At 34.3% G+C, this 24,825-nt stretch overlaps 1 protein-coding gene across 2 annotated transcripts in view; it reads left to right on the top strand.

The window, feature by feature from the left end:
- Positions 1 to 24,825, top strand: part of NCAM2 (neural cell adhesion molecule 2) — a 272,886-nt gene that overhangs the window by 127,608 nt on the left and 120,453 nt on the right. For both annotated transcript variants that reach the window (XM_064410866.1, XM_064410867.1), the window contains exons 2-6: positions 7,903 to 7,977; positions 8,942 to 9,148; positions 11,395 to 11,538; positions 17,086 to 17,223; positions 21,553 to 21,670. In XM_064410866.1, the coding sequence (XP_064266936.1) occupies positions 7,903 to 7,977; positions 8,942 to 9,148; positions 11,395 to 11,538; positions 17,086 to 17,223; positions 21,553 to 21,670 (682 nt within the window). The remainder of the gene's footprint in view (positions 1 to 7,902; positions 7,978 to 8,941; positions 9,149 to 11,394; positions 11,539 to 17,085; positions 17,224 to 21,552; positions 21,671 to 24,825) is intronic.

The raw sequence follows: 24,825 nt of genomic DNA, 5'->3' as shown, positions 1-24,825 counted from the left end.
CAGGTCCTGTGTTTGACCACTGAGTAAAAAAGTGTTTTATTATGTTTAAAAAGAGATTTGTGTATTTTTGTTAATGTACATTGCCACTTGTCTTTTGGAAATTATATTAAATGCAATTTAAACTAGATTAAAAAAGAAAACAAAAACAAGCAAAAAATCCCACCCAAACCAAAACACCATAGAAGCATTTAGGTTGGAAAAGACCTGTAAGATCATCAAGTCCAACCATTTTAACTGAACATTGCCAAGCTCAGCACTAAGCTGTGTTCCTTATCTCTGCATATCCACATCTTTTGAATACCTCCAGGGATGGTGTCTCCACCATTTTCCTGGGCAGTATTTTTCTGTGCTCAACAACCCTTTGAGTGAAGAATTTATTTTTTTTTAATATCTAATCCAAACCTTCCATGGCGCCACTTGTGGCCATTGCCTCTTTTCCTACATCCTTTTGCATGGGAAAAGAAATTTAATATTAAAAAAATAAACCCTACCCACAGTGCACATGCCCAACCTCCCAATTATTCTACATATATAGTTTACTGTTACTTTGAAGATTAAGATCCTTATTTTTCAGGTGTATCTTTATTGAGGCACTTACTGGTTTTGATAAGATTAACCTTGTGTGTAGGAGATATTATGAAATTAGGAATTCCCCAACTTAATAATTTTCAGTTTGGGAAGCATGTTCCTTAATATTCATATGCCCATCAAATATTTTTTCTTTCTGTTTATTGCTTAAAAAAATCAGATTGAGCAGATTTTGTTAAGGTGATGTTCATCTTTGATAAATAGTATTCTATAGTACTTTGATCATCCTATTCTATACTATTTCTTTCTCTATATGAGAAACCGTTATCAATACATGATAAAGGTTTTCCAGTATCTTCCTCTACAGTTAAAATATCTTAATATTCTGTTAATAAATGAATTTTAAACTTCACTTTTCTTACCATGCATAATAAGAAGCTCTACTGAATTTAGCTAGAATAATTTTAATAGAATTAAAGATATGCATCATGTCATGCCTGACACTTTATAGCTAAACTCCTCCAATGTTTATCATGCCTTTCACTTACGCAGATTCTAAGTGAATAAATCATATGGATTTTTTTTTCATTATCTATTAATCTTGATATTTTTTAATATTCTACACCATGAATAGGAATATTAAATATTCATAAATATTCTTTAGGTATTCTTTAAGATATCCAAATATGTTTGGGCTTGGAAATCTATATATAAAAACTTACTCTTTTTTACCCATTTACCCATCTTTTTAGTTTTGAAGAACTGAGCTCCCATTATCAATCTACCTGAAAATCTCAATAGCACCTACAATATTTATGTGTTTATTTCTAAACTGTAGCTTGCTTGACTTTTGGGGGAACAGTAGTGAGTAACTTCTGTTTGAGATTAGTCTTTTGAATGGAATTGTAGCAAGCAGACTGGTTTATACTTGTTTACTGTCTCCACTCAGATATTAATGGCTTATCTATTTAACTGTTTCTGCTGCAAGTGTCATAGAAAAGAATGTTCAACAGAGGATTTTCTGATTATGATTCAGTATTTGTTGCACAAAACTGGATTGTGTTGGTGCTCTTTCATTGTGCATTTCACCCCTACAACATCTGTTCTGGCCCAGAAGGCAGTTTGAACTTTGTGTGACTTCCAGCTCCTCTCATCAGGGAAAATGATGCTTTAACAGATGTAGGAAGTGAATTCATGATGACACAAAGACTGTTTTGTCTAACTAAAAATAAAACACTCTGTAATCTATAAGACAGAAATTGAAGAAGGAATCCATAATAATTCCAATAAAACCTTAGAACTTTAACTCACTTGTATTCTCTACTGACAAGTCCAAATTAAGGCTAACGTGATGAAATGGAAAGTTCATTTATACTGAACTACTTAATTAATTATGAAACTTTCTGCCAAGTAATTATAAATGTAACATCTCTCTGTACTGTCATACCATGGAGAAGTGATGCTTTATGATTTCTTAGTAATCAGCCCACTAGAAAATTGAAAATAACCAAACTCTTTAGGGTTTAAATTTATGTTTGTTATCTTTGCAGATACAGTTTGTCTTTCATATGATTTTACAAAATACTTAACATGCAGTTAAGTATTCAAAGCCATTGAATGGAAGAAGGATATTATTAGGACAGTTTATATACCTTTATTCATAAGAAAAAAAACCTAGGTCTACACTGTTTATAGGATATTAGGATATTAGGAAAGGATGAATAGAAAATTTTGTGTCGTTTATATTAAAGTGCAAAAGATGGAAGAAAAACCCCAAAAAGTACATTTAAATAAGTAAATTTAAACATTAAATAAATTGCATTTGAATAGTCTGTTTGGATTAATTTTTCACTGTAGGTTCTCATGCAGATAGAAAAAAGATTGTTCTTCAGCATTCTCTTTGTTCCCAAAGGATTACAAATGCATTAGGTGGTTTTAAACACTACAAGTCTCACAGACTTTACAAGCTCAACAACAACATCATCTCCTTTTCAGGACAGGATAATAGGATTTTCCCCCATAGATAGTTCACTTGGATATAAGAGAGATGTCTCAGTATGCAGTAAAATTCTATTTTTTTTCCTACTATTTAATTTTGGGTTTGCTGTTTAATGATGATAATTTTAATTACTATGTCATGACTAATGATGGCCATCTCCTGTGTAATATTTGATTGTCTGCCGTTCCCTCTTCAGAGGTCTAAAGTGTTGGAATTTTCTTTGTTTATGTGAAAAAAAACAATAATACCTTATGTGACTTACAATATCTCCAAACATTGTTTCCATTGGGTCCAAGTGCAAACAAATTCAAATAGACTTTAATTCAGCTATGTCATATATTGTTTTTTAATAGAGTTATTCAAGGAAGAGGTATACTGTTCCAAATTTTTTGATTACTCATGGAAATGGGTTAGATCAGACTTTTGGTAATGGAAATGCAATTTTATGGCTTGTTTAATGATTTCTTTGGATTTATATTTCTTACTTTGCTGAATTAGTAGTTAAGAAAGTTTAAATTATTCATATTTTTAAAAAGAACTCTAGAATTTGCCCTAAAATAAAATTTAATTGAGCTGCCTAATAGTTTCATTGTATATTTGGTAGTTTATGTTTCCTCATTTCAGCTTAGAGGTCCAAAAGGCTCTAAAATAGCATGTTAATTTTAAAAATCCACAAATTTTTTTTTCAATGGTGTTTCAAAGTATATTTAAATTATAAGCATATTTAAAGGAGAATCAAATTTTCATTCAAAACATATTCACTTTGATCTGGGCATCAGTGTATTTAAACATAATATTCTTGGAATTCTGCATAATAAAGGGTAGAAAGATTAACTGGGTGAGTGGTTGCTCTGGGATTGAATTTGATATCTATTAAAAACATATTAATGTCTTCATGCTCAAGGATAATGAAACCTAGTTTTCTAAGCATATATTAAATTGAAGTTAAATAATCTACTGAAGACAAAACCACATCACCCATGTAAGCTTGCTTACTGAATGAAGTCAAAGAACACCAATAGCCAAGGGTGTAGTTTTTGTCAGACAACCTATGCTAAACAGAATTTGGACCTTCCCAAAGAAATCAGTCCTCTCAGCTAAATCTTGCAGTCTGTTTTTCTTAGAAGCCAGTGCCAAAGCTATCCACATGAGTGTCTGTAGCTGTCACTGCGTCCCTTAGCTCCATGTTGATCCCAAGTTACGCCTTGCTTTGTCTTCAGAGCTGAATCCAGTCCTTTTTACTGCCTTCCCATTAGCCTCTCCTTTTCAGAGAATTAACAGTCCAACAGGTTTAGAAAGACCCCTCTACAGCTGAGTGATGTCTAGTGGTTCAAAGTAAATTCAAAAAGTTATTCAGATGTTTTGATGTAGCATGAAACTGTTCAAATGTGTTGTATGTAATTTATATTGTGGAAATTATAACAAAATATGATATGTTTTGGTTGTGGTGTCTTTCCAATGCAGACAAATGGAAGTTTTATCAAGTTTTATTAGTGCTTGAGTGGCGATGATTTATTATTTTTTCTTTTTTAAGAAATTAAATTATCAAGAAGATGTTGGATGGGTTTATTAGTTGAAGCAGAGCTTTAATCAATATTTTCTTCAGATTTTATTAAAATATCCTCCCCTTGACCTTTTTAGCACCTTGTATATCTTTTATATTTATATATTTAAATGTACATTTATATAGTATATACTTTGAATGTGTTGTAATATATTTCTGAGGGCAGTAGAAGTACACATGTGAATGACTTTTTGATACAATTTTTGTTATCTCTCAGTGATGGCACCTCAATTCTGTTGCATCTGCACAGACACTTATGGCAGATTTGTGATGTTAGTTCTGAAACCTGAAGGCTACTGCTGCTAATGGGACTGAAATCAATTAGTCTACTAAATATTAGTCCTTATGAATGCAGTCATCTGTCTCCATATTTAGCAGTACAAATGGACCTCTCATTACTGTTCTTACTTATCTTCCTTGGTGATTTTTAAAACCATTAAGGAATAATTCAGCAGAATCCTCTTAGTGTATTACAACTGGTAATGATTCCTTTATAATGACTCCGATCAAAAAGGAAGGGATTGGTTGTATCACCTGGTTCTAGTAGTGGTCTTTTATTTTACTGTGAAATTGGACATGTACTAAAGACTGAGGGAAGCCCCGAACGAATTCACTTTTTCCCAGAACAGCTGTACTACACTAGCATTATACTCCCCAGAGCTCTGTTTGAATAGATCTTTCACATCATGCCTTTTTTCCTCTTTTTTTTTTTTTTTTTCCTGAATAGGTATATAGGTATTTAGGTGATATTCTTGGAAACATGGGAAGAGAGTATACTTTTTCAGATCTATCAAGAAGATGTTATTTATTTCTGGGTGTAGTTTAACATAGGTAGCACCTCTACTAAATATTTGCAATATCTCCACTGATCTGATAAAATAAACATACGCCTGTGTATTCAAACAGATTCACAACAGCCTGATGCAAAGATGAGATGCAAAGAACTCAATTTTTTATTAATCCATTAGTTAGTGTACAGTAATAATTTGTGACTACATTTCTGCCATCTTCATCAGAGCTTATACTATCTGCAGCTCTTGAGACAGATTTAGAAGTACGGTGAAATTTTCTGAATGTGTTGTCTCTTTGCAATGTTTTGCTTTCAGTAAGTAACAAGTGAGTATTCTCCTAGCTTCATTTGCCTGCCTACTAAAAATCAGAGATTTCTAGATTAATAACAAGCAATATTTTTACTTCTAGATTGCATGCATGAAGCAATATTTTTTTTATTTACATCAAGCAGAGCTAAGAAAATGGTGAGGCTGGGAAAATGGAACAGATGGTTTTATATTTTTTCTATTCTGTGAATATTAAAGTACCATATGTAGAAAAAAATATTTCCTTTTGGTTTCAGAGATGTAGCTAGCATCTCCATAGAGTTTATGTAGTTACACTCATGCTAAGAAATTTAAATGGATTTGAGCCCTCTGCCAAAACTGTGTTAAAATCTCAAATATCTATTTATTTATGAAGGAAAATATTCTTACTTTTACACTGCTCATCATGCCACTGCTTGCATTCTACCTGACATGTATTACCTCATCTATTGCGTTTATATAGTTCGACATCAGTTATTGGAATTAAGAAATGCAATTATCCTTGAAGCAACCCTGATGAAATATGTATTTTATATATATTTCACTGCTAACATATATATTTCTGGAGCAAATCTACAAGATTGCTCTTTAAAAGAATATGATATCAGAAAAATTGTAATGTAGATTGTGACATGGAGTAAATATCCAAGCTCTTCAAGTTTCCTCATGGTTGTATATATTAGTACCTTGGTTTCCACCAGCAGTTATAGGTCTTGAGGCTGTATTAAAAGTTTACCTGATAGGTAAATAAAGAAATGAGGCTTGGAGTAGCCTCCTGGATGATTGATTACTCTTGATTCTCATTACAACAAAATGTAAAACTTTCTGTTAAACTCATTTCCTTTCTTACACGTAAGTTTTGCTTTTGGTTTTGGTACCAAGGGTGTAAAGACCAGAGATGAGAACAAGCCAGTTCTTGAGCTCTGTGTGTCCTAAAGGAGCCTTCATTGTGCTCCTCACTATTGCATTGGAAATTCCACTACTCCCTCCTGTCTACTACTAGATTCAAAATATTTACAATCCCCTTCAGCTTCTTTCTGGACTAGGCAGTCTTACCATCTTCCTGGTTGTCTTTATGGACTGAGAATTTTTTGTTTTAGCAGAGTGCATGCAGATATTTACCTTTGCCTGAGGCAGGATATGTTCTTTGTGGCTTTTTACTGTTTTTTTTTATTCTTAGATATTTTCTTATGGGAGCAGGGTATAAGATATTAATATTCAGTAAAAAGCAGAAAAGTCAGTTGTGATGATCTTCTTAGGAAAAGCGTTCAAAATTCAGGAAATCTCATGAAAAATGTTATGCGCTGTACAGATATTTGATGTTTAAATTTCTTTCTTTGTGGAGAATTTTTGTGGAAAATACCCAGTTCTGTGTAATTTAGATTGGCAGACTGATACTGAAGCAATCTTCACTTTTCTTTGCTTTTTTTGGTGTAGCTTTAGATATGACTATTAGACCAAAAAAATATTCACATCTTGTCTAATTGCTTATTTAGGTTAATTACGTAAAAGTTAATAGCAAATCTATTTTATTGCACTTTTCTCTTAATTGTAATAGTTCTGATGTTAACATCTATGGATAGTGCTTTGCTGATAGTTTTTCTGTGCCCAGCTTTTCTTGAATTTTTACTGTCAACAGAACTGAATAGCTGTGGGTTTTAGCAAGTTTTGAACTTAGATTATATTCATGGGTAAAATTTGTCACATAAAAAAGCTAGAGAATGAGTGAAAACACCTTTCTGCCTCTTTCCCATACTCCAGATACCACTCCCTCCTATTCCTGCCCTTTACTCCCGTTATTATCACCACCCATTCAGGGAACAGTCCTTTCAGTGATGGATAATGCAGGAGGCTGGGGTGAGGACATAATGGGTTTTTTCTGTCATTCCTTCTTTTTCACTCTTTTCTTCCACTGCTCCTTCTGCCTAACTCATTTCCTCTTTTCTATTGTGGGTTATCCGTAGTCCTTTCAGGATGTGTTTGCTCTTTCATGGGCTCATGCATTGGCCAGAGTCCTGGAGTGTTGCCAGTTGTGCCATGGAACATCTCTTATCACTTTGGCCTTCTTGTCTCTCTCTTTGGCCTTCTAAGGAGTGCTACAAACTCCTTCAGCCCTCTCAATTGTGTCCTGCAGCGGCTCCATCATGACCCAGCAAGAACTGCCTGTATCTGTCACAGCACAGATACTCTGAATTTCCTCCCCTGCAACCAGACCCACTTAAAAACCCTTGCTTTTTGTATCCAATACACTCAAGTATGAGATTATTGTGGGAGGGAAAGCCAAAAGCCTTGATAGAGTCAAGGTAATTGCCACCCACTGTTCTCTTGTACACAAAACTTATAGTTTTATCCTAGAAGATTGTGGAGTTAGTCAGACATGATTTGCACTTGTTGTGTGTGTTACAAATCACATTTTTCTCATTTAATTTCTAGTTCTATGTTCACATATATTTCTATCACATTTTCCTTTTTTTCCCCTTCTTTAATTTTGTCCTCAGGTATGGGACATAAGGCTGTCATCATTGTGCAACATCCTTATTTAGATTGTTTTGTCTATCTCAATATGTACTTCAAAACACAACTATGTTTAGTTAAAATTTCATACTTTTAGAACAGGTTCAGTATATAGAATGAAAACAATATAAAACCTGACAATATAAGATTTAAACTGATAAATGCCCAAATTAATTTACAATCTACTTTATATTTTTCAGCTTTACTTCAAGTAACAATTTCACTTAGCAAAGTTGAGCTCAGTGTGGGTGAATCCAAGTTCTTCACATGCACAGGTATGTATTAATTTTGGTTGTTGGTATATAATTTTTGTTAAATTTTGATATTTTTATGTATTTTAACTGAGTAGTTGTTTCACAATATTAAATTAACATATTGTTGTACATTCATGTTGACTTGTGAGAACTGTGGCAAATATTAGGACTTCACTGGCTCACATTTCCGGTCTAGGATCTCTTCATTTCACACACCGAATCAGTTTGAATTCTCTATATCAGTACAGGTAATTTATATCTGTTAGGATGCTTTTGTAGTTAAAATATTGTCGCTTATTTAAAATAAGGAATTAAATCCTCTCCAACCTAATGGGATAGCCAAAGAGACTTTTTTTCTGGTGAGGCAGTAATCAGGCAGGAGGATAAGAATTTGCATTTGCAGATGATTGATATGGATCCTTCGTGGTGCTGAGTTGAGATCTTCCATTGACAGTGACACATGGTCTGACTACACTGACAGTGCAATTACCTGAAGGCGTGACCTGTTGATCCAGTCACTGACAGCCTGTTTCTTTCCTATAAGACTTCATACTTTTCTGTGGTTTTTTTCCCCACTCTTGAGATCCTTTAGCTGCTATTTACCCAGTCTCAAAGGTTGTACATCTTCCTACAGTTTTGTCCTGCTTGTCTTTCTTACAACTCGAATAATTTAGCAATTAGCTGACATTGTAGAATCACAGAATCACTTAGGTGGAAAAGACCTCCAAGACTAACTTTTGACTGATGACCACCTTGTCAACTAGAGCATGCCACTGAGTGTCATATCCAGTCATCCCTTGAGCACCTCCACTGTGATTCCACCATCCTGGGTAGCCAGTGCTTGACAACCCTTTCCATGAAAAAATTCTTCCTGAATTCAGTTTAAATTCCTGACACTGCATGGACTGTGCATTGAGTAGGCATACACGTTTCACAGTGTCCTTCTAAATGTCTAAATTTGTATCGGTTTTGGTTTTGTTTGTAGCCATTGGTGAGCCTGAGAACATAGATTGGTACAACCCACAAGGAGAGAAGATCGTTTCTGGTCAGAGGGTGGTTGTTCAGAAGGAAGGTGTCCGCTCACGCCTTACCATTTACAACGCAAACATAGAAGATGCTGGCATATACCGCTGCCAGGCAACAGATGCTAAAGGACAAACTCAAGAAGCTACTGTAGTTTTGGAGATTTATCGTAAGTAAAATACTGTCAGTTAACAAATAAAAGACTGTGTTTCAAAATACACTAGCACAAAGAAAGTAAAGCCTCTCAAAATATCATCCCAAGCTCTGAACTTTATCTTCCAAATAATTGCATCTCGTGCAGTTTAGTATTAGACATTATGACAAAGATTTGAATTAATTGGAGGGCCACTTATAAGTATTGTAGATTGCTTTTCTCCTGTATTTTAGAATGCCATCTGATAAGGGGACACTGTCTGGCCCTCAAAGAAATTAGAAAATAGGAGGAAAAAAATAGATCTGTATAATTCATATTACAAGTGTGTGTACAGTTTAAAAATTAGAAAATATTACAAATATGTGCATAGATAAAAGTGCAGGAAGTGTAATAGATGACATTTAAAAAGTGGATTTTTTAGTGAATTGTTATTTTAATCTCTGTCTTTTGCTATTCTTGGCCTTATGAATGAGTTTTGACATAAGCCATTGAAGCTCAGTGTGATAAGTAACCAAAATGGATTTCAATTGCAAGCAACGATTTGAGGAGTATATTTCAAAAATAAATGCATTCTATTGTAGTATGAGATTCAGTGAGAGATTTGAGTAGCTTTTTTCTCAGTGTTGAATAGCTACATTGTATCGCATTCTTTAGATCAAAAATACCTAAAACCTGTGCATTAAACAAGCACAGTGAAGATGTAAGGCAAGATCTTTTTTGGTGAATGATGGGGCATATGACAGCAGCCCATCAGCTGAGTTAGGACCTACATTCATTGGAGAACAGTTTTTTTAAATGTGAAGGAATTACAATGAGACAAAAACTACAGAGTAGAATGGTAAAGCACTGCTTCCGAGAGGTACAGATAACTCAGATAACAAAGGACATAGATTAAAAAAAAGTCTTCTGGTAAAACAACCAATAAAAGGTTGGTAGCAGTTAGAAGTGATTACAAGGGGCTTTTAATCTCACACGTCAAATGATTTCAATTTTCAGGAATTCATTTGTATGCATAAAACTGTCAGTTACTCCATTAGCAGAATGCTGAGAAAAGTAGAAATCTTTATAAGCATTTGCATGTGTAAATTTTAATAATTCTGAGATCAGACAAACCTGCAAACCTACACAAGTAATGTTAAGGTTTGTAGGAACAGACATGTAAAATTTCCTTATTCATATTTGTGTTGTAAAAAGAAAGCAGGATTACTTGTTGGTATTCTTAGGGCCTGGTTTTGAGGACTCTCAGATGTCTGTGAGAGGTTTTTTTCTGACTTCATACAAAAATGTATGAAAGGCATAACAACAAAACTGTTCACCCTCTGCTGTGGGAAGTGTGTGGATTATTTGAGCCTGCACTCATATCAATACAAAAAGCAGAGATGAAGTTGCATCTCTGTCATAAGCTCCCCAAAATTTACTCTGAAATGTAATTGTCCATCTTTGACCTAAGAGAACATAGGTTGGTTTGTTTATTCTGTGTGCAAGAATTCTTCCAGATTTTTTGTGTGTGTGTTAGTCAACTGCATTAGATCTTACATGGAATCATGGATTAATAGCATCTTGGTTTTCTAAAAATACTGGATTTATTTGACACATGTGGAAAATCAAATATCATTTGTTTATTTGAGCTTGGAAAAATTAAAAGCCTCAACAGTCCTAAAACAATCTTGTTAGTTACTCAAAATAGTGATCATTTCTTATGACCTAATAGTCATAATAGACCTAATAGTTTCTCACTGGCCTCTTAAGCTTGTATTTTACTCAGCTGTTCTTTTTCACAGTGAGTCAAAAATTCCACTTTTCACATGAGAATTTTCCATATTTTAATGGTTTTAATGGAAGGTTGAACAGAATAAAAACATGAAGTTTTAATTCAATAACAGAATAATGAGGAATAAAATCCATAAGAGAGTAAGTAAACTATCAACATGAAAATATAAACTTTCAAGAGCTAGAGTTTAAAAACTGTGTTTTGGAACATTGAAAACAATTAAAATATGCTTATAAAACCTGCAGAATGTATATAAATAAACAAAATTTTGCATAATACAAAAGGAAGGTAAAGTAATTTTTACAGGCAGAGTCCAGGATGATTTGAATCTTATGTGGGAAAATTATGTTATGGAAATAATTCTGTACTATCACAATAAGAAGATTTAATAGTGGTGTTTATATTATTTGTTATTGAATATAATTTTAATGCTATGTTAATAGTAAGACTCTTACTGTATTCTGTTTTCTTTTTTCTTTTTCCTTTTCAGAAAAGCTCACTTTTCGGGACATAGTATCTCCACAAGAGTTCAGGCAGGGGGAAGATGCAGAAGTTGTTTGCCGTGTTACGAGTTCACCTGCTCCCGTTGTCAGCTGGTTGTATCGGAATGAGGAAGTCACAACTATTGCTGACAGTTAGTATTTTGGTAACTCTTTAAGTTATACATTCCACACAATATTAAAACATTATTTTAAAGAAGGTCTTTTTAAATTCCTAGTGGACTTTGTGGTGGATTTTAGTGGGGGATTTTGATTAGCACGTCAGCTTAAATGGAATTTTACCAGGTTCTGTGCTCTGTAGGGAATCTGTGTACAATGGTTTCCCCTATGTGTCTTCTTTTCCAATTGGGAATTTTGCCTAGGTGTAACATGAGTGTCCAAATGCCCAAAAGATTTCTGGGAGCTCCCTCACAGGACCTCTTCCAGGTACATCTTGTCTGTAGGAATTGAACACGTTTAAAACACACAGACATGAACTTCACTGCAGACCAAGCTGTGATACTGACCCTACACAGCCCTCACTTTGGGATACTTGCACAGTTGCTCAGAGAATTCCAAGTGGAGAGGCATTTTGCATTATTGTGAGAGTTTGCTTGTATAAGGGTAAGATGCACTCTGAGTTACAAGTAACTGGGATATAAGTAATCTGCTGAGGCTGGACTGATAAAACTTGGATTAAGACAAATCTCGCCTTCTCCACATGCAAGTTCTAAGTCTCTAGAGAGCCAATTACTTAGTCAAATAGTATTTTTTTGACTGACACCTACAAAAACTTTGAATTATTTTTTTTCAGTGTTGTCTCAATAGTCATCTTTGCTAAAACAGGACTTTTTTACATTTTCTGGAAATGGAACTAACATTGTTAATTAATCAGCTTTTCTAACTTCCCATCAGTTTTTCTCTCTGCATTTAATGAAACTCAGGGTTGCAGTACATATTTAAAATTCTTTTTCTTTCAAAATTCATTCTTATTTTTATTTAAAAATTAAAAGTTTGTTAGGGGTTTTATGAAGTCAAATAAATGTGGAACAGTTGATGGGGGGGGGAAAAGCTTGGTTCTTATTTCTGGACACAGTCTTTGGATCCTCTCCATTGGGAAAGAAAGTTTTGATTAAACTTCTTTCTTATTTAGTATATCTTATTTCTTCGGTCATCTAGACACGGAGACTAAAAGGAACAAACAGCAAACTTCTACACTTAGAAGAAAATAGTTGCAATTTATTTATATAAATATATATATATAATTGAACATAAAAAATTTTCAAAAATAAGAACGCTGAAAATAAAACAAGAATTAGCAATCTAGGAAAAAGTCATTTGAGGATGATAGAGCTTGAAAAAGTAGAACTTCCTCAAAGATCTCTCAAAGTTTTTATCACCATTTTGCTTTTCAATCAACCTGTAGGGTTAGCAAAGCAGATGAAGCAACATTTCCTTTCTACTTCAAAATCGTGCACTTTGAAATGGAGTTTTTAAAAATTTAAGACATAAACTTCTATTTTTTTAACCATTTTCTTTCACAGTGCTAAAAGGTACAATGATAGAAACAAGTTTTAAGTTAAATAGTAGAATACTTCCCTTATGTTCTGATCTAGAACAGCATCCAAATACAAGTCTAGTCCTGTTTGGGAGGTAGCAGTTTTAAATCACATAAAAATAGGACACTGTAAGCTTTGTGGGTTTTGTTTATATGGGTTTACAATAGCGGTGAAAACCAGCATGCCCACTGTCTTACAGTTAAGAAATTTTTTCATGCCTAGTGAAATAAAAATGTCTGTTTTATTTTATAATTTCAGTTTCAAAATCTACAGTGGATCATCAAATTCTGTCTTATTCTGAAAGATGACTTAAGGCAGGCTTCTAATGAGCCAGATTCACCCTCTAGATCATATTGGGCAGGCTGTGGCAATACAGTCCTGCTGCTTTCTCAGGGTAGCATAGCCTCTGATATTTCTTTTCCACTTCAAATCAATAGCTTGTCCAGTTCTAATTGCAGTAGTGGAGATGTGGTGCCATTGCCCTGCAGAGCCCATGTAGGCCATTAAAATACATTTATTAACTAACATTAAAATACATTTGTATTAACTAACGTGCAAAGGTGATTGCTTGCTTTAAGGTGGTTAACATGCTGTATTTATTGTGTGTTTAGAAGATATTACAAAATAATGGCCAGTTTTATGAGAAAAAGGTTTGATAAAAGTCTTGGTCTTCAACATTTTTTCAATATTTTATTCAACAGTTCTTTAGTAATGTCCTACTACACAGTATTTTATTGGACATTCTGGCTCCAAACCTGGTACATACACAGCAAAATTTGCGAACTATGACCAAAAATTCCTCCAGATTGGGTTGAATGGCACTGAAAAGACATAAGACCTTCTTGTCAGCCACACCACTTAGCATGTGATGTGACTGAAGGGGGAGGTCATGCAACTGACTGTTCTTCTAAATCAGGCATTTGAAGTTGAGGGGGTTGAGTCCAGACAAAGCACTGATGATCTGGAGCAGTGTAATGCCCAGTTACTTCCTGACTCGCCAAATCAAATCTGTTTAGAAAAGGGCAAAATTTTATCAAGATATCCATGGCACAGTGAACTTCTGGTATACTCATGGGAATATCTACTGCTGTATCCATTTTTCTGCAATGAAAGTTGAAAAGTTATCCAGCCAACATTTAGTTTTTGTTTCCTGATGCTAAGTGAACCCTCATTTTTCAGTGTTTTATAAAAATGGAGATCACCTCCAGCCCCCCTATTCATCTCACACATTGCATGTCTATGGTAAAAAAAAAAAAGCTAAAAAAAGCAAAACAAAACACCAACCCAAAAAGCTTTACCGATGCTTAAAGGTTTAAAAAGGAGTTGGAACTCCCCATTTCAAAACATTTGGAGGCATGGTTCTTTGTAGGTAATTGTGTAGGAACAGAACAGGAAAAGATATATTTTTTATGTGGTAGAGTATGAAATGGCATTAATATTCAAGCATGACTTTAACAAACCAGACATAATTAGCGTAAATGTGTTCATGATGTTAATGTCTTGTAAACTTCTATCAGGTGAAGCATGATTTTCTTTTTTTTTTCATTTCTCTCTTCATTTTATGGTAGAGTTCTTGCTACTAGTACAGAAGTCATTTGTGTGCTAGTTAAAAATGAAAGCTGCTAAATCTCATCATCCTTCGATATTGAAAGGTGCAAAATAGAGGAGGAACAATACCTGAATAACAGGGTTTCATGTTCTTCAAAACCCACATTCAGTGAATTGCAGGAAGACATTTTCCTCAGAAGAGTCCATTAATATTGATTAGTTTTGGTGAGTTTACCTTGGTGAGCTTCCTGCCACCCTCCCATCCGTTCTCTCACTTACGCTCCTCAATAGGTTGACCTTGGCTGGATACCAGCTGTTACCAAAGCTGCTCAGTCACCTCCTCTGAAACTGGACAGAAGAGGGAGAATATAATAAAAGGCTCAAGAAAATTTCTCACCTTTCACTTGTGACATTTCTTAGGGTTAACCCATGATGAACTACTCTTAGCTCAGATCATTTCATCCTTGAAAAATACAGAGACTTTGCAAACAAAACAAAAAATAGCCATCAAACTGTGCCCTATGAGGTTGTTGTAAGGGTTGAGATTCCGGATAAAAACTTTTTAGAAGGGTCTGTTGCACTAGAACAAGGGGTAATGATTTTAAGTTAAAAGATAGATTATTTCATTTAGATATTAAGAATACATTTTTGATGGAGGTGCTGAAACACTGGCACAGGTTGCCCAGAGAAGCTGTGGCTGTCACATCCCTGGAAATGTTCAAGGCCAGTCTGGACAGGGCTCTGAGCAGCCTGGTCTAGTTGAAGATGTCCCTGCTTATTTCAGGGGAGTGATGGATCGAGAAAAGGACATGGAGAAATCACTTGCCAATTACCATCATCATGGGCAAAACAGATTTGATTCGAGGAAAATATAATTACCAACATAATCAGATTAGGATAGTTAGAAATAATAGTCTTAAATTGCACCTTTCCCCCACACTTTCTTTCTTCTAGGACTAACATGACTCCAAACATTGTCTCCTGCTGCTCCTTCCTCCTCAGAGGAGGACTCTTCATACTCTTCCCCTGCTCCAATGTGGGGACACCTCCGCGAACTTCAGCAATCTTTCCAACAGCCTGCAGTTCTTCAGGAGCCACTCCGGCATGGGTCCCCCATGGGCACCCCAGTCCTGGCATCTGCTCTGACACCTCCTCTTCCTCCTTCTTCACTGACCTGGGAGTCTGCAGGGTGGTTCTGCTCACGTTTCTCACTCCTCCCCTATCTGCAATTGCTGTTGCACTTTAATTTTTCCTTTCTTAAATCTGTTATCCCAGAGCTGCTGATTGCCTTGGCTGGGGGCAGGTCCTGCTTAGATCCTGCTGGCACTCTAGGACATGGTGAAGCTTCCAGAAGTTTCTCAAAGAAGCCACTTCTGTATCCCCCCAAGTCTTGCCAAAAAAACTAAAGACAAGATGATGGGAGAAAATGAGAAAAAAAGTGTGTTGAGATTAAGACAGGGAGAACACTCACCAGCATTAGCAAAATGGGTTTGACAGAGGGGAAAAATTAATTAAATTCATTGCAAGTTAAATAGTGTTGAATTGTGAAACACAAAGACAAAATTAAAGCAATATCTTGCCTCTCCTTTTTCCCAGACTTTACTTTTTCATTGCTGACTCCTCTACCTTGCCCACCCCAAGGAATGCAGTGAGATTGGGAGTGGGGCCTGTGGTCAGTCTGTAACATTTCCAGTGAGGATCCTTTTTCTGGGTTGCAGTTCAGGCTGAATTTGCTGTAGCAGAGGGTCTTCCATGGATTACAAAGGGGATATCTGATCCTTGAGGCCAACAGATCAACACATAAACCTAATACACTAGTCCAGAGAGAAGGGAGAGGAAAAATTAAATTCAGGTCCAGTTTATTTCTGAAGATTATAATTTTGCTGCTGCATGTGCAGAAAAGTGTGTGCATGGTTTTCTTTCAGAGCCTGATTTTACAGTGTCCTTCAGCCCCTCAAAATGTCTACTCAATTTCAGTTTATGCTGGCCTTTGCAGAAGATAGAGTGCTTTCTTTTTTTGGGTTATGTCTTTGTAGAGATATCTGTGAAGTGTTAGAGGGTGGTGAAATATATCATTGACCAAGAGTGAATGAAGAAAGGAACAGGAGGAGGGAAGGAGGGCAAACAAGCTGAAAATCATTAAACATTGGGCTGTAGAATGGGTGCAAATACAGATAGTCTAGATAGAGAAGGAAAGAGCATTTTGTTGCTTATTTTATTAAAAACTGCTCAATTTAATTTTTGAGTCTTTTTTTTCCCATTTAATCTTTTTGTTATTCTGTGTAAATTCTCACAAGTTTTCCACTCATTTTGCAATAAATTGTTATTTAGCTTACAGTTGATTACTCCTTGGAGTAAGTAGGAAATTATGGATGGAAAATCCAGATTGAATTCTAGGAAATTCAATGTGTTTTGGAATGAAGAAACCCCAAATTTCTCAGCCTACATTTTCTTTTTAAGTGTACAAATATTTTGTCAATGAGTATTCTGATTGTACAGAGAAAGTACTTAAATATTATTCATTTAAGTTAGTGTTCCTCATGTTGTCTTGATTTACTTGATTTATGCCATTTGATCTCTTATTTTTCTTTCTAGATCGATTTGCAATATTAGCAAACAATAATCTCCAAATTCTTAAGATCAATAAGAGTGATGAAGGAGTTTACAGATGTGAAGGAAGAGTGGAAGCAAGAGGAGAAATTGACTTTCGGGACATAATTGTTATTGTGAATGGTAAGGAGTAAAGTTGATTAACTGACTTTGTGCTTTATTTGATTATTATAGCCTATTTCAAAATATGATCTTCAAAAAACCCTTTATTAAATTGGTTAATATAATTGTCATATCTGTTTAGTATTGGTTTCTTATAAATGTAATTTCTTAATACTGAAAAAAATCTACTGTGTAAATAGAATTCATTACATTTCATAATATCAGTAAATATAAATATGTAAAGCATGAATCATTATTATTAATCATTTACAGTACAATAATTATTTCAAGACTTGAATTTCAGATTGTAGTAGCTCAGTTCAGTCTATTTTTCAGTGTTTTGTCACTTATTCTTAAAAAACATGCTTGATTTTTCATATTTATTCATTTTCACTGTGCAATGTACTTTATGAGCTCACAGACACATTTTATTAAGTCTCAGTTACAGATTTTTTCAAATTTTATTTTTCTGAGGAATAAACTATGTGAGGAGTTACCTGAATATTTGCATTATAGGTTTTATTAGTTTATAATAAACCTTTAAGAATGAAAATCATTGAATTGAGACAAGATGGAGCATTTAACTCAACCTCTCTTAAACTCTGCATTGACCTGTTGAAAAATAACTATCTCTTCATATGTCGCCTGGAAAGGACACCATTCATAAAGGGCATTTTTTATCTCTGCCGTCTGTTTAATGTCAGCTTTTCAGTGACATTCTTCTACAGTGTGTCTTAGGTTCAGAGCTTTAAATGCTTTGCCCTTGACTGGTCCTTCTCAGTAAATCCCAGGTTACACAAGTCATTATGTGAGGTGAAGTCACAGCTACTTTCAGCAGGAGGAGCAGATTCTGGCACAGGTATTTCTTAGTCCACGTTGTCAAGCAGCAACATCTGAGGCAGAATTCTCTAGATTGCTGTAGGTGGTACATTCTGGTGCTGCATTACCACAACTCCTGATTACGTACAATTCCAACAGTGCATCTGGTAGCATTTAAAATGCCAAATGAGATTTTCCTCTGCTTCTATTTATGTACAGGGATATGAATCCACCTTCTGATTACCTTTCATCTCTATCTGGTGTTTATAGGCAGTTGAGCTGAGAGAGGCTGTATTTAACCTAAAACATTGGTTTGCAAACCATGGTCTGACTTCACATCATTTTTGCTCAATTATAAAAACAAAAACAAAAAAAAAAAAAAAATGATCCTTCTTATATTTGTTATGACTCCAGGCAAGAATGTTAACACAGTCATCTCTAAACTTCAGTCCTGGGAGGAGAAGAAGCTGCCAAATAAGTGATTATGACATGGCTGGTCATGTAGAGTGACATCAATTAAGAGCTATTTCCTGCTTCATTTATAGTAATAAATAGGTTTGCCTACATAAAATTGAAGGGATAAAATTTGATCCAAAAAAGCTTTTAGAGTAACATTAAAATGCAGAAAAAAAATAAAAAAATGTACTGTTTTTTGGTGAAAAAAAAGTCTATAAATTAACTGGATTCAAAAACAAAAAGAAAAAAATAAAAAAAAAGGAAGAGAAGGATCAGTCTGTAGGCCACTAAAAGCTACATGGCCATATTTCTACTGCATCTCCTTTTCGAAAAGAGAAATAAGAAATGCTTACTTTGGAGCATAATCTACACTTACAATAAAAAGAAAATATTATCAGGAAAGCATTTGTATGTAGAAGTTATTCAACTTTAGAGCTTTACTGTTTATTTACTCATCTTCTTATAGTCACTGTAGAATCTACAGGAATATGCAAGATCTATGCTAACAATATTTCTATAATAGGAATCACAGAATGAGGTTAATTGGAAGGGACCCACAAGGAGCATTGAGTCCAATGAAAAAGTTGTCCTGCTTTCAACTAAACCAGGATAGAAATATGTAAAGTTTCCAAAGCAGAATAAACTGTAACAAAGGAACTTAGGGGTACTTTATGAAATCTGGCATACCAGATTAATTGTAGTAGTTCATTTTTTTAAATTAAAGTTTGCATATGAACAGTTTGCAAATTTACTCATGAATAATTAAATCTTGGAACAAAGTTTGATATCAAGGTAATTTCTAATGTATGGAAATCCTTGGAGGGTTAGAGTGGGTAAGAAATTGACAGCTGAATTATCTCTTAGAAATCTAATGTTTATGTTTCTTTTCTACTTTCAATACTAAAATATTTGTAGCATTTATTTTCTAGTAGTATTTACAGCGAGATCTGAATGTCACAATTTTCTGTGATTACAAATAGTTGATATAGAGGAGAATGAAAGAATTCAAGTCCTCCTGTAACCAAAAGTTTATTTTACTTGTTCTTTTGTCTCTCTTTGTTTTTTTCTATTCTTTTTAAATTATTTTTCCCTAATGTACTACTTAGATTTACTTTTTACTATCTGAGAAGTTCATAAATTGAATATCATTCTGATCTCACTGAAGTTAATAAAAGAGAGTTATTTACACAGTTATAAGGGACTGAGTTTTGTTACTCTGCTTTAAATATGAAATGAGAGAGACTTACCAGCATGCCTTCATTTCGCTTTTCCTCTTGTAGCTTTACACTTTAGATCCAACCTATGTACATACAAGCATAAAAACAAAAAAAATTTTTCCTTGAAAAATGATGAGCAAACAAAAATTTTCCTTCTCAAAAGAGAAAATAATATTTCATTTCATTGTCATTGGAGTACGTCTTGGAAAATTGAAGCGCTTAAGTAATGAACTGAACCAGGTCACTGTCCTGTAGTTCTTAGTGGTGAACAGTGAAGAGCCTGCTATTTCTAGCAAAGAATTACCTCCTCATGTTCCCAACTATTTTCAAGGTCCAGACATTAGAATGCACTGCAAAATAGCTAAAATGCATTAAAATCTTTCTAAGTAGCATTGTGGGGTTTTTTTATTTTTTAATTTTTTTTATTGGAGATGGATAAATTCCCGTAGCACAGCAGAAGGGTTTTGTGTGCTGAGTAATAGCCCATGCAACTTCAGATAGGAAAGAAGTGATCCATGAAACACTATGAAACACACCATTAAAAAGTGTGAAAAGTACATAAAAACACACAATTACCTATCATTGATAATTCTGGTACATGATTTTATATTAATTTGATATATTTAAGATTCAGAAGTGAAAAGGCTTCTGAAATATTCAGTAGAGAGCCACAACAGTTGGTTTTCAAGAGTGAGTGAGAAAAATCTGGTGGAGTGCAATGGAACACTAAAAACAAATTCATTGAGGTTGCCTGTTTCATCTTTTCACTAGTAAAGAGTAAAGATAAAAAGGATAACGGAGTCACTGTGTCATATCCCAGGATGTTCTTGCTAGCTGACCTCTATTTTGTGAAGCTCCAATCTTTTCCCTTTCCTCTCAGTTTCTGTGGTATTCATTCTTCTCTGCATATCAACTTCCATCCATCTGCTTGGATTGTTTTTATTTTTATGTTTCATGAAATCATAGAATAGTTTGGTTTGGAGGGACTTAAAAAAACCCATCTAATTTCAAGCACCTGACATGGGCAGGGACACCTGCTGCACTGAGTTCCTCAGACATCCATCCAATCTGGCCTTGAACACTTCATATTTGCTATTAATGTTAATTAATAGAAGAAGATATGTAAACAGATATGTTAAATATCAGGCTGTGAGTTGTTCTGTCTCAAATATTATTGCTATGTTTTTGGTTGGATAGAGGTTCTTTGTGAACTGTTATGAATTTATAACAGTTAAAATGTTATTATTTTATTATTATTAATGTTATAAATGTTATTTTTAATAATAACTTAATACCATCAAGAACAGAAAGTATTTGTCACTATTAGAACAAAATTAAATTCTTGGAAATGCAAATAGATAGCATCCATTGGGTGCACATTGTATTGGCGCATCCGTTGCATCACATTTGGTGGTGATATTCCTGTCTGGGAAGTATGCTGGAGCTCAGTAAAAGGAATTTGATGTGCATAATCAAGACTCCTGTATACTGATCCCTCTTTTAGAAACACTGTCTAACATCAGGGCATAGTTTTATGTCTTATGTGTGTATTGTCTTACACATGTTAGGTGTAACTTCAGCCATCTTAAAATGTTGTGTAAGAAAATTGATGAACTGCTGAAAAAGACTTCCAAAAATTTATTCTATTAAAAAATGTTATAAATGCCTTGATAATAGTAGAAATCCTGTATTTAAGAAAAGTAAAGAAATACTGCCAACAATGATTCACATTGGTAACTTGATCCCTAATTGTAACCCTAAATTCCTAAACTAGCAAAGGATCCTGCATTTTAAATTCTCCAGGAACACATAAAATATTTTATTTTTCATTCATTGGACATAATGTTTTATTTTTCAGTCCCCCCTGCAATCATTCTGCTACAGAAATCCTTCAATGCCACAGCAGATCGAGGAGAGGCAATAACTTTGTTCTGCAGAGCCACTGGATCACCTCCACCTGAGATCAGTTGGTACAGGTGAGTTCAGTCGAGGTCTCCACATCAGAGTACATTGTTTTAATGTATCCCAATTTTCTATCACAGTCCATTAAGCTGTGCAACCTTAATTTCTCTACTGAATTCTAAGAGAATTTTCTGTCCATTTCTATTCTAACTGCTAAGGCTGGATTAAGCATTAATGTGTGAACAGGCTCACACAAATTCAATTGCACTCAGGTTGCCAGCAAGTGAGGTAAATGTAAGAAGTAACAAAAATACCATATTGTCATTATTTCTTCATGTGTGAGTGGAAAAGAAATAAGTCCATATCTCAAAAACAGTACAAGAACAACATAGCAACGACTTCTGCACATAAATGCACAGATACGCATTTATGCAGTAAATAAGTATCCATCAAAGGTCAGCAATACTAATAAAAAAAACACATTTTCCACATTTCTAAAAATAGATTTTAACCTTAACTCTCTATTTCAGTAAGACTCATAAAGAGGTATGAATTTAGACACTTGTAGGACCCAGGAATGTGCCATTGAATAAGTTTCAGGGAAACTTGATATAATTTTATCGATATAAAATACTTTGAAAATGGAATTGCTTTTGAATCTCATGTGTGTTTTTTTCATTATATCAATGGCATGAGCACAGTAGAGCTATGTCATTTGGGAACACTTACCGTGTAACATTTGTAAAAATTTAAATATCTATTTACTCTGTGTTCTTTCAATTTCAACAAAGGTATGCATCATTACTGGAATGTAAAGTATCTCAACACCACAAACCAGTGCACATTTCTATTTTAGACCTGAATAATTTGCATCTACTTATATTATTTCAAGCGGATTAAAGGTCATCCCATTTTCAAAATGGGCATAGAAGTGATTTTCATCAATTCTTCATCTCCTTTGGAACATTTGAATGATGTCAGATTAAGTTTCTCTCCTTTGATATCTTAATCTTGTTATGACATAGGTCAGTTGTGAAGTTGAATTTTTGTCTCATGCAATTTGAATCCCAGGAGATGTAAATAAATATACTGCAAAGTTAATTCCTTAATGTGGCTTAGAATTCAAAATTTAGTAAAGAGGAGGAAAACCCAAAATATGTATAGCCCAAATCAAAGGACTGATATTAAATTCAAATAATATTATTTTTATTTGATGTCTTTGAAGTACTTTTTAAAATGCCTCTCCTATCTGACCAAAAATCATGAGTTGCCTGAAATCTGCCATCCTAAATGGCTTTGGTGCATGAAAACAAACATCATGGTATTTATTAAGGAAGATTACATAAATTTCCACTATTTGTGGATATCTCCATTAACGGTTGTGGGGTTTTTTTCTGTGTTTTATAAATATCATAGTGTGTACACAGGCCAAGGGTCATGGAGAGCCACTTATTTCTGTGTACACTGATTAGAGTCCACAATGAAGGCTCTGATCAGTGTACACAAACAGCCCTTCAGGAGCTAAATTTTTAAACCATTCATTAAATATATTTTGTAATGATTTTCCAGAAGCTTTTCAGGCTTGTGGAATGGATATTGAATCATACATGTGCAAACTTCTGTTCTGTTACTCTGTCAGGAACTATCTCATAATGAGGAGTAGTGGCTAATGTCCCTTCCTTCCCTTTTAATGTTTTTTTCCCTCCTTTTGATTCTCTTTTAATTTCATCTGATTAGGGTATAAATTCTTGTCAGTAGAAAATATATATATATTTTTTTAATTTGCTGACACTGAGATTTTGTAAAATGATACACCAAAAAGAACATTTATCCCTGGAAAAGATATTATTATTGATATGGAAGCAGGGGAAAAAAATGAGGGAAGACAATTCCTTCAGTTTCTAGAGAAAGCAAGCAATGCTAAGTGGTATTCCAGTCCGAAATTTCTGCATCACATTTCTGAAATCTCTGTCCTAAAATTTTCAGGTCCATTTTCAGGTCCGTGATTTCATAATCAGTGAGTCTCTGCTTCTGTCCTTGGTCTTATCTAGAAAGTATGTAAAGATAAAGACCTTGGTTTTCTACAATAGTTCAGACAGGGGTTTTTTAGAAATAAGACTGAGCATAGGAAAACCTGATCAACATATTTTTCTTGATTTTGCAAAAAATGTAGAAAGCATTGTCAATGAGTGTTAGGGAAGCTTATCTAAAGTAACTGATCTAATATTAATATGCTTGTCATCCACTGAGAAGTTAATTGAATATGTTTTTCAGAATTAATAGCAAATTATTCCCTATTTTGTCCTGTTTATTGTGCTTTTTGATGTTGAAAGTAAGATGGTACTAAGTTCAGTTTTATTGCCTTTCAGTTTTAATAAACAAATTAATCTGATAAAGTTTTACTATTGATTTTGTAAGGATTATAATTATAGGTCGCTGTAAATTAAGGGAATTTTGTTCAGTTTTAAACTCAACTTCACCTTTTATCTATGTGTGTTCAGTCATTTTATTTAATTTGTCTCAGGTTAAACATTTCTAAAATGGGCAGGTGTAATAAAGTGATTTAATGGAAGCCTGTTTTCTGAATTCTCTGAATAGCTAGGTACAGCTAATGGCCTCAGAGAGATGGTGTTAGATATTCTAACAGAAAATCATAATTATAGCTTTTCCTGATGTCTCAGTGGAAAACATTCTGAAGTATATTCAGTCTCCTGGGGACCTGTGGAGAAGTACTGGTAAAAAGGGTGGTAAATGGTTTTTTACTCCATTCTGCTGCAGGATTTTGACTTCATGGAGTAAAAAGTATATCCATGCTTGTTAAGGTGGTTCATCAAGACTGAAGACTTGTGTTAGACACATTTCTATGTTGTTCTGTGTTTGTTGCCTTTTAAAATGGGCTCCCACAGCAGTTATTCACTCATTCAGTCTAATGAAGTCTCTTTATTAAGGCCTGCAGAATCTGGATCTATTCGAAGGTAGTCTTACACTCCACTGCTGCTTTAGTCAACTAGAAAGTAAATAATCTCAAGTTTTACTACCCTTGTTTCCTTTTTAGTTTCCAATGAACTGATTTTAACAGATCAACTTCAGATAGGCAATGAAAAATATCTGTATTTTTAAAATCAGATGACACTGCTATTGAAGGGACTCATACCTCTGCGTGTTGACTGTAAACAAGATGCTGGACAAAACAATAGTCTCAAGCTTTTAGCTCTTTAAGACCAGATAA

This window comes from Passer domesticus, chromosome 2 (assembly GCF_036417665.1).
Source record: "Passer domesticus isolate bPasDom1 chromosome 2, bPasDom1.hap1, whole genome shotgun sequence".
NCBI classification, from domain to species: domain Eukaryota; kingdom Metazoa; phylum Chordata; class Aves; order Passeriformes; family Passeridae; genus Passer; species Passer domesticus.
Note: the sequence above shows the minus strand (reverse complement) of the source record. Positions and strands in the feature narration are given on the sequence as shown.